General features: G+C 33.0%; 1 protein-coding gene across 1 annotated transcript; it reads left to right on the top strand.

The window, feature by feature from the left end:
* The first annotated feature begins 206 nt into the window (after positions 1 to 206).
* Positions 207 to 9,402, top strand: LOC133662910 (cyclin-D-binding Myb-like transcription factor 1). The gene is made up of 6 exons (XM_062067102.1): positions 207 to 289; positions 8,606 to 8,721; positions 8,791 to 8,874; positions 8,949 to 9,034; positions 9,119 to 9,224; positions 9,311 to 9,402. Exons 2-6 carry the CDS (start codon positions 8,613 to 8,615, stop codon positions 9,400 to 9,402), a joined length of 477 nt encoding a protein of 158 aa, XP_061923086.1. The 5' UTR covers positions 207 to 289; positions 8,606 to 8,612.
* Positions 9,403 to 11,392: the final 1,990 nt, after the last annotated feature.

Here is an 11,392-nt window from a genome sequence, read left to right on the forward strand (position 1 = left end):
TGGTTGCCAAAGGTAATAACCCCTCAAAATAAAAAAAATACTAACTAGACTGTTATCAAGCTATTTATTTCATACTAAAATATATTTATAACATCATAGAGGTGTTCATGGTATACAGTAACTGTTATTCAAAAGTGACCATGCATTTTATTTGACTACGACGCCCGCACTAATGGAGGTTTTTGTTGATTGTCTGGCAACCGACTAGCCCGCAGACAGCCTGGCCGTCCTCCATCCTGGCACTTCGCTTCATCCTGGTACCTGCAAGTCCCCGGACTAAAAACAGGAAGTAAGTAGTCAATTCGGCGGTAAAAACTAGCGTCTTGCGTTTCGTCGGCGACACCGTGAGACGCATCGGAGCGCTTAAAGCCGCAAAAATGTCGACATGTTAGAAAAGAAAGGCTTATACCACTGCGGCACGCCATTAGCTTCTCCTGGGCGACTAAAATGGCGCCGTAGCTTTTTTCCTCTTTTTCTGTCAGACGCACAATCAAACTTTGTTTTCCATGCAACACATGTCAGTGTAAAGTCAATATCATGGTGTATTCACCCTGCAATGCGATGAAGAAGAAAAAAAACACTTCACAGTTTGGGAAAACTAAATATTTAATGTATTTGTCCATTGAATGGACTGTTCCAGGCGTGACCAGCAGAGGGTAGCAGTGGATAGTTTGACTCAGAACTAATGAATGACGTCATCTTACCAAGAATAAGGCAATTAACAATTAACATGCCACGATAAACGTATCTGACAGTTCCTTCGGTTCTTCTGCGACAAAATGGTACTGGTTTTGTGATTGTTAGTATTACTATAAATCCAGCACACGTGCTGTTAAACCTTTGTGAAGAAAGTGTTCAGTTTGAGTGGAAAAAACACAACTTTAGTATTTTGTTTGTTGCTTCAGGGGATTTGGAGAAAAATAAGTGAACTGCTGTCCAGACCAGTGTTTTTAAACCTTTTTTGAGCCAAAGCACATTTTTTGCGTTGAAAAAATGCAGAGGCACACCACCAGCAGAAATCATTAAAAAACTAAACTCAGTTGACAGTAAAAAGTTGTTGTCACAATTGTTGGATATGACTTTAAAGCATAACCAAGCATTCATCAATATAGCTCTTGTCTCAAAGTAGGTGTACTGTCACCACCTGTCACATCACGCCCTGACTTATTTTGAGTTTATTGCTGTTTTCTTGTGTGTAGTGTTTTACTTCTTGTCTTGCGCTCCTATTTTGGTGTCTTTTTTTGGTATTTTCCCGTAGCAGTTTCATGTCTTCCTTTGAGCGATATTTCCCGCATCTACTTTGTTTTAGCAATCAAGAATATTTCAGTTGTTTTTATCCTTCTTTGTGACATTGTTGATTGTCATGTCATGTTCGGATGTACATTGTGAACGCCGTCTTTGCTCCACAGTAAGTCTTTGCTGCCGTCCAGCATTCTGTTTTTGTTTACTTTGTAAGCCAGTTCAGTTTTAGTTTTGTTCTGCATAGCCTTCCCTAAGCTTCAATGCCTTTTCTTAGGGGCACTCACCTTTTGTTTATTTTTGGTTTAAGCATTAGACACCTTTTTACATACACGCTGCCTCCCGCTGTTTCGGACATCAACAAAGCATTTAGCTAGTGGCTGCCGCCTACTGATATGGAAGAGTATTACACGGTTACTCTGCCGATCTCCAGACCGTACAGAAACTCAACAACAACACATCATTTGCAGACTATAATTACTGGTTGGCAAAAAATAGTTTTAACCCAAATAGGTGAAACTAGGTAATCTCCCACGGCACACCAGACTGTATCTCACGGCACACCAGTATTCCGCAGCACAGTGGTTGAAAAACACTGGTCTCGACTATTAATAATAAAAATACTGTATATCTAACGTGAAAAGCCGAAGGGTTTTATCTTTTCTTACTATATGTATTTGTTATTTCCATTTTGACAGAAAACATACATGTATTGCATGTAATTGCATATATTTTAAACTTTAATATTATGTGATAATGCAACAAATATACTATCATGTATTTAACAATTTTTTTGAGTTAAAATTGATGTAATTAATATCTGCTTGACTTATGATTTCAAAGCAAGTTATCCATCCAATTGTACATTGTAACCCTGAATAATTTATGACTAATAATAATAGTAATATTAAATAATTATCTATTATATATTTTTACATAGACGATCATTTTTGGGGGATTTTGCAGTTGCAGTACAAAAAAACTGGCAGCTCAGTCGCCACAATTTTACTGTAAAATTCACTAGTTTTTTTTTTTTGTTTTTTTACAGCATATTACTGTAATTGTAATAACGGTAAAATTGTGTATTTTACTGTTGAATCCGTTGTAACCCTGAATAATTTATGACTAATAATAACAATAATAATATTAAATAATTATCCATTATATCTTTTTACATAGACAATATTTTTATTTTGCATTCGCAGTAGAAAAAAACTGGCAGCTCAGTCGCCACAATTTTACTGTAAAATTCACAGTGTTTTTTTTTTTTACAGTATATTACTGAAATTGGAAAAACAGTACAATTGGGTTTTCTTTACCAATAAATCCCTTGTAACCCTGAATAATTTATGACTAATAATAATAATAATATTAAATGATTGTCCATTATTTATTTATCATTATATCTTTAGATGATAATTATTTTTTGATTTTGCAGTTGCAGTTGCAGTAGAAAAAAACTGGTAGCTCAGTCACCACAATTTTACTGTAAAATTCACAGTGGTTTTTATACAGCATATTACTGTAATTGTAAAAACGGTACAATTGGGGTTTTTTTTACCGTTAAATCAGGTTTAACCCTGAATAATGTATGACTAATAATAACAATAATAATATTAAATAATTGTGTATTATATCTTTTTACATAGACAATTTTTAATTTTTTTTTGCAGTTACAGTAGAAAAAAACTGGCATATAGGTCACCAAAATTTTACTGTAAAATTCAGTGTTGTTGTTTTTTACAGCATATTACTGTAATTGGAAAAAAACTATACATTTGTTGTTGTTTTTTACTGTTAAATCCCTTGTAACCCTGAATAATTTATGACTAATAATAATGATAATATTAAATACTTGTCTGATATATTTTTACATAGACCATATATATTTTTTTTATTTTGCAGTTGCAGTAGAAAAAAACTGGCAGCTCAGTCGCCACAATTTTACTGTAATATAATTTACAGCATATTACTGTAATTGGAAAAACGGTACAATTGTTTTTTTTTTACCGTTAAATCCCTTGTAAGCCTGAATTATTTATGACTAATAATAATGATAATATTAAATAATTGTCTGATATATTTTTACATAGACAATATATGTATTTTTTATTTTGCAGTTGCTGCAGAAAAAAACTGGCTGCTCAGTCGCCACAATTTTACTGTAAAATTCACAGTGGGGTTTTTTTCCCAGCATATTACTGTAATTTGAAAAACGATACAATTGGTTTTTTTCACCGTAAATCCCTTGTAACCCTGAATAATTTATGAATAATAATAATGATAATATTAAATAATTGTCTGATATATTTTTACATAGACAATATATGTATTTTTTATTTTGCAGTTGCAGTAGAAAAAAACTGCCAGCTCAGTCGCCACAATTTTACTGTAATATAATTTACAGCATATTACTGTAATTGGAAAAACGGTACAATTGTTTTTTTTACCGTTAAATCCCTTGTAAGCCTGAATAATTTATGACTAATAATGATAATATTAAATAATTGTCTGATATATTTTTACATAGACCATATATTTTATTTTTATTTTGCAGTTGCAGTAGAAAAAAACTGGCAGCTCAGTCGCCACAATTTTACTGTAATATAATTTACAGCATATTACTGTAATTGGAAAAACGGTACAATTGTTTTTTTTTACCGTTAAATCCCTTGTAAGCCTGAATAATTTATGACTAATAATAATGATAACATTTAATAATTGTCTGATATATTTTTACATAGACAATTTTTTATTTTTTTATTTTGCAGTTGCTGCAGAAAAAAACTGGCTGCTCAGTCGCCACAATTTTACTGTAAAATTCACAGTGGGGGTTTTTTCCCAGCATATTACTGTAATTTGAAAAACGATACAATTGTTTTTTTTCACCGTAAATCCCTTGTAACCCTGAATAATTTATGAATAATAATAATGATAATATTAAATAATTGTCTGATATATTTTTACATAGACAATATATGTATTTTTTATTTTGCAGTTGCAGTAGAAAAAAACTGGCAGATCAGTCGCCACAATTTTACTGTAAAATTCACAGTGTTTTTTTCCCACAGCATATTACTGTAATTGGAAAAACGATACAATTTGTTTTTTTTACCATTAAATCCCTTGTAATCCTGAATAATTTATGACTAATAATAATGATAATATTAATTAATTGTCTGATGTATTTTTACATAGACAATATATATATTTTTTAATTTGCAGTTGCAGTAGAAAAAAACTGGCAGCTCAGTCGACACAATTTTACTGTAAAATTCACAGTGTTTTTTTTCTTTCTACAGCATATACTGTTATTGGAAAAACGGTACAATTGTTGTTGTTTTTTACCGTTAAATCCGTCGTAACCCTGAATAATTTATGACTAATAATAATAACAAATAATATGAAATAATTGTCTATTATATCTTTTAACTGGCAGCTCAGTCGCCACAATTTTACTGTAAATTCAGTGTTTTTGTTTTACAGCATATTACTGTAATTGGAAAAACGGTACAATTGTTTTTTTTACCGTTAAATCCCTTGTAACCCTGAATAATTTATGACTAATAATAATGATAATATTAAATAATTGTCTGATATATTTTTACATGGACAATATATTTATTTTGCAGTTGCAGTAGAAAAAAACTGGCAGCTCATTCGCCACAATTTTACTGTAAAAATCAGTGGGTTTTTTTTGTTTTTTTACAGCATATTACTGTAATTGGAAAAAAACTGTACAATTATTGTTGTTTTTTTACTGTTAAATCCCTTTTAAACCTGAATAATTTATGACTAATAATAATGATAATATTAAATAATTGTCTGATATATTTTTACATAGACCATATATATATTTTTTATTTTGCAGTTGCAGTAGAAAAAAACTGGCAGCTCAGTCGCCACAATTTTACTGTAATATTTTTACAGCATATTACTGTAATTGGAAAAACGATACAATTTGTTTTTTTTACCATTAAATCCCTTGTAATCCTGAATAATTTATGACTAATAATAATGATAATATTAAATAATTGTCTGATTTATTTTTACATAGACAATATATATATTTTTTAATTTGCAGTTGCAGTAGAAAAAACTGGCAGCTCAATCGACACAATTTTACGGTAAAATTCACAGTGTTTTGTTTTTTTCTACAGCATATACTGTTATTGGAAAAACGGTACAATTGTTGTTGTTTTTTACCGTTAAATCCGTTGTAACCCTGAATAATTTATGACTAATAATAATAACAAATAATATGAAATAATTGTCTATTATATCTTTTAACTGGCAGCTCAGTCGCCACAATTTTACTGTAAATTCAGTGTTTTTTTTTACAGCATATTACTGTAATTGGAAAAACGGTACAATTGTTTTTTTTACCGTTAAATCCCTTGTAACCCTGAATAATTTATGACTAATAATAATGATAATATTAAATAATTGTCTGATATATTTTTACATGGACAATATATTTATTTTGCAGTTGCAGTAGAAAAAAACTGGCAGCTCATTCGCCACAATTTTACTGTAAAAATCAGTGGGGTTTTTTTGTTTTTTTACAGCATATTACTGTAATTGGAAAAAAACTGTACAATTGTTGTTGTTTTTTTACTGTTAAATCCCTTTTAAACCTGAATAATTTATGACTAATAATAATGATAATATTAAATAATTGTCTGATATATTTTTACATAGACCATATACATAGTTTTTATTTTGCAGTTGCAGTAGAAAAAAACTGGCAGCTCAGTCGCCACAATTTTACTGTAATATTTTTACAGCATATTACTGTAATTGGAAAAACGATACAATTTGTTTTTTTTTTACCATTAAATCCCTTGTAATCCTGAATAATTTATGACTAATAATAATGATAATATTAAATAATTGTCTGATGTATTTTTACATAGACAATATACATATTTTTTAATTTGCAGTTGCAGTAGAAAAAAACTGGCAGCTCAGTCGACACAATTTTACTGTAAAATTCAGTGTTTTTTTTTTTTTCTACAGCATATACTGTTATTGGAAAAACGGTACAATTGTTGTTGTTTTTTACCGTTAAATCCGTTGTAACCCTGAATAATTTATGACTAATAATAATAACAAATAATATGAAATAATTGTCTATTATATCTTTTAACTGGCAGCTCAGTCGCCACAATTTTACTGTAAATTCAGTGTTTTTTTTTACAGCAAATTACTGTAATTGGAAAAACGGTACAATTGTTTTTTTTTACCGTTAAATCCCTTGTAACCCTGAATAATTTATGACTAATAATAATGATAATATTAAATAATTGTCTGATATATTTTTACATGGACAATATATTTATTTTGCAGTTGCAGTAGAAAAAAACTGGCAGCTCATTCGCCACAATTTTACTGTAAAAATCAGTGGGGTTTTTTTGTTTTTTTACAGCATATTACTGTAATTGGAAAAAAACTACAATTGTTGTTGTTTTTTTTACTGTTAAATCCCTTTTAAACCTGAATAATTTATGACTAATAATAATGATAATATTAAATAATTGTCTGATATATTTTTACATAGACCATATATATATTTTTTATTTTGCAGTTGCAGTAGAAAAAAACTGGCAGCTCAGTCGCCACAATTTTACTGTAATATTTTTACAGCATATTACTGTAATTGGAAAAACGATACAATTTGTTTTTTTTACCGTTAAATCCCTTGTAAGCCTGAATAATTTATGACTAATAATAATGATAACATTAAATAATTGTCTGATATATTTTTACATAGACAATTTTTTATTTTTTTATTTTGCAGTTGCAGCAGAAAAAAACTGGCTGCTCAGTCGCCACAATTTTACTGTAAAATTCACAGTGGGGGTTTTTTCCCAGCATATTACTGTAATTTGAAAAACGATACAATTGTTTTTTTTCACCGTAAATCCCTTGTAACCCTGAATAATTTATGAATAATAATAATGATAATATTAAATAATTGTCTGATATATTTTTACATAGACCATATATATATTTTTTATTTTGCAGTTGCAGTAGAAAAAAACTGGCAGCTCAGTCGCCACAATTTTACTGTAATATTTTTACAGCATATTACTGTAATTGGAAAAACGATACAATTTGTTTTTTTTACCATTAAATCCCTTGTAATCCTGAATAATTTATGACTAATAATAATGATAATATTAAATAATTGTCTGATATATTTTTACATAGACAATATATGTATTTTTTATTTTGCAGTTGCAGTAGAAAAAAACTGGCAGATCAGTCGCCACAATTTTACTGTAAAATTCACAGTGTTTTTTCCCCACAGCATATTACTGTAATTGGAAAAACGATACAATTTGTTTTTTTTACCATTAAATCCCTTGTAATCCTGAATAATTTATGACTAATAATAATGATAATATTAAATAATTGTCTGATGTATTTTTACATAGACAATATATATATTTTTTAATTTGCAGTTGCAGTAGAAAAAACTGGCAGCTCAGTCGACACAATTTTACTGTAAAATTCACAGTGTTTTTTTTCTTTCTACAGCATATACTGTTATTGGAAAAACGGTACAATTGTTGTTGTTTTTTACCGTTAAATCCGTTGTAACCCTGAATAATTTATGACTAATAATAATAACAAATAATATGAAATAATTGTCTATTATATCTTTTAACTGGCAGCTCAGTCACCACAATTTTACTGTAAATTCAGTGTTTTTTTTTACAGCATATTACTGTAATTGGAAAAACGGTACAATTGTTTTTTTTACCGTTAAATCCCTTGTAACCCTGAATAATTTATGACTAATAATAATGATAATATTAAATAATTGTCTGATATATTTTTACATGGACAATATATTTATTTTGCAGTTGCAGTAGAAAAAAACTGGCAGCTCATTCGCCACAATTTTACTGTAAAAATCAGTGTTTTTTTTTTGTTTTTTTACAGCATATTACTGTAATTGGAAAAAAACTGTACAATTGTTGTCGTTTTTTTACTGTTAAATCCCTTTTAAACCTGAATAATTTATGACTAATAATAATGATAATATTAAATAATTGTCTGATATATTTTTACATAGACCATATATATATTTTTTATTTTGCAGTTGCAGTAGAAAAAAACTGGCAGCTCAGTCGCCACAATTTTACTGTAATATTTTTACAGCATATTACTGTAATTGGAAAAAAACGGTACAATTGTTTTTTTTTACCGTTAGATCTGTTGTCATTTTTACAAAGGGCCTTCTCGGGGCAGCCATAACTGCAGTGGAGACAAGTTTGATGTTATAGTGTTTAGAAACCAGATTTAGATGAATAAAATAAACAGTTCAGTTGTTACTAATTATTATCATTACTTGCAGGCGAGTGATGAGCGCCGCCGAAGAGGAGCGTGATGGCGACACGCTGGAAACGGTCGAGTCGGTCACACTGACGCACGACGACGACGATGGCGTCGCATTACACTCCCCCCCTAACGGTGCGTCACCCTCAATCCTCGACCCATGCCCTTTGTGTGCTGACCACGTGTGTTTGTGTGTGTGCGCAGATGACGACTGTGAGCCCCCTGCCAAAAAAGTGTGTGTCGCCCCAGAGGACTCAGACTCGTCCTTTTCTGTGGTGGCGGTGCCCAGTGAGCAAACACAATCAAATAATTAGTCGCTGATCAATTCATACCAAGTTAATGTGGTCTTCCTGGGTCCTCAGTGGCCGACGACCACGAGCGCTTTGAGGTCACCATGACAACCACGGCGGAGGGCGGCCTCTCTCAGGAGGGCGTGGCTCACATTCAGGTAGGCCGCCCCCCCCCCCCCCCCCCCCCCACACCACACCCCGGCGACTTGCAGGTCACAGTGGACTCACAGGCGTGTGCGCAGGTCCTGCGTGAGGAGGCGCTGTCGGCCAATGAGAAGGCGGAGGTGTCGGCCGTCAGCCAGGCGTGGTTCACCACCAAAGAAGACAAAGACTCGCTGACCAACAAAGGTCAGGACGCCATTTTTTTGCGAGCACCTTGCTAATAGCGAGGAGCTCACCGAGTGTCTTTTTTTTTTTTTGTCCTTTGCCGCCAGGTCACAAGTGGAAACAAGGGATGTGGTCCAAAGAGGAGATCGACGTTCTCATGAGTAACATCAAGCAGTACGTCAAGGTGGGTTCAGTCTAGCCCGATAGTCGTCCCTAGTTTAATATGAAGTCTGGCTAGCAGCATCTACCTCAAAGAACTACTCACCCCCAAATCCTCCACACGAAACCTCCGCTCCGAACAGGCTAACCTCATCCAACCTCAGAGGACAAAGCTACGAACAATGGGGGACCGGGCTTTCTGCTTTGCCGCTCCCAGTCTGTGGAACGCTCTCCCTGACCACCTGAGGGCACCACAGACTGTGGATGCTTTTAAAAAAGGCTTAAAAACCCTTCTTTTTAAAAAAAGCCTTTTTTTTAGATACATGCATACTAGATTTAGCTATTTGGCTGTTCTAGTTTTTCTTTTTTTATTTATTATCTTTTTATTTTATTTTTGTTTTTTTTAATACACTGTAGCACTTTGAGGTTGTTTACTCATTGTAAAGTGCTTTTTACAAATAAAATCTATTATTATTATTATTATTATTATTATCATGTATTAAACCTTATTTTAAATATTTTATAGTCTAATGCTGCAAATATGCCACTATCTTGCGGACAAAATTGGCGATTTTTGTTCAATGACCATGAATTTTATATTGAAGTGGCATGAGCATAGCATCAATTTATACGACCCAATCCAAACAACCTTTCCCCATACAATGATTTGCAAATCCTTTTCAACTTATGTTTAATTGAATAGACTGCAAATAAAATATATTTATTGTTACAACTGAGAAACTACATTTTTTTTGCAAATAATCATTAACTTAAAATTTAATGGCAGCAACACATTGCAAAAAAGTTGTCACAAGGGCATTGTGTTACATGGCCTTTCTTTTTAACAACACTCAGTAAACATTTGGGAACTGAGGAGACACATTTTTGAAGCTTTTCAGGTGGAATTATTTCCCATTCTTGCTTGATGTACAGCTTAAGTTGTTCAACAGTCCGGGGGTCTCCGTTTTAGGCCTCTTAATGTGCCACACATTTTCAATGGGAGACAGGTCTGGACTACAGGCAGGCCAGTCTAGTACCCGCACTCTTTTACTATGAAGCCACGCTGTTGTAACATGTGCAGAATGAGGCTTGGCATTGTCTTGCTGAAATAAGCAGGGGCGTCCATGAAAAAAACGTTGCTTGGATGGCAACATATGTTGCTCCAAAACCTGTATGTACCTTTCAGCATTAATGGTGCCTTCACGGATGTGTAAGTTACCCATGCCTTGGCCACTAATACACCCCCATACCATCACAGATGCTGGCTTTAGAACTTTGCGCCTATAACAGTCTGGATGGTTCTTTTCCTTTTTGGTCCGTAGGACACGACGTCCACAGTTTCCAAAAACAATTTGAAATATGGACTCGTCAGACCACAGAACACTTTTCCACTTTGCATCAGTCCATCTTAGATGACAACACCCAGAAAGCTGGCGACGTTTCTGGGTGTTGTTGATAAATGGCTTTCGTTTTGCATAGTAGAGTTTTAACCTGCACTTACAGATGTAGCGACGAACTGTAGTTACTGATAGTGGTTTTCTGAAGTGTTCCTGAGCCCATGTGGTGATATCCTTTACACACTGACGGCGGTTTTTGATGCAGTACCGCCTGAGGGATCGAAGGTCCGTAATATCATCGCTTACGTGCAGTGATTTCTCCAGATTCTCTGAACCTTTTGATGATATTACGGACCGCAGATGGTGAAATTCCTAAATTCCTTGCAATAGCTGGTTGAGAAATGTTGTTCTTAAACAATTTGCTCAGGCATTTGTTGACAAAGTGGTGACCCTCGCCCCATCCTTGTTTGTGAATGACTGAGCATTTCATGGAAGCTGCTTTTATACCCAATCATGGCGCCCACCTGTTCCCAATTAGCCTGTTCACCTGTGGGATGTTCCAAATAAGTGTTTGATGAGCATTCCTCAACTTTATCAGTCTTTTTTGCCACTTGTGCCAGCTTTTTTGAAACATGTTGCAGGCATCAAATTCCAAATGAGCTAATATTTGCAGAAAATAACAAAGTTTACCAG

The sequence above is a fragment of the Entelurus aequoreus genome, linkage group LG12 (genome assembly GCF_033978785.1).
Source record: "Entelurus aequoreus isolate RoL-2023_Sb linkage group LG12, RoL_Eaeq_v1.1, whole genome shotgun sequence".
Classification (NCBI taxonomy): Eukaryota; Metazoa; Chordata; class Actinopteri; order Syngnathiformes; family Syngnathidae; genus Entelurus; species Entelurus aequoreus.

Excerpts from the sequence above, each read along its gene's own strand:
- LOC133662910 (XM_062067102.1), top strand. The coding sequence starts at position 8,613 with ATGAGCGCCGCCGAAGAGGAGCGTGATGGCGACACGCTGGAAACGGTC. Across the intron at positions 9,035-9,118 it reads AGGGCGTGGCTCACATTCAG|GTCCTGCGTGAGGAGGCGCT; the intron begins GTAGGCCGCCCC and ends GCGTGTGCGCAG. Across the intron at positions 9,225-9,310 it reads AGACTCGCTGACCAACAAAG|GTCACAAGTGGAAACAAGGG; the intron begins GTCAGGACGCCA and ends CTTTGCCGCCAG.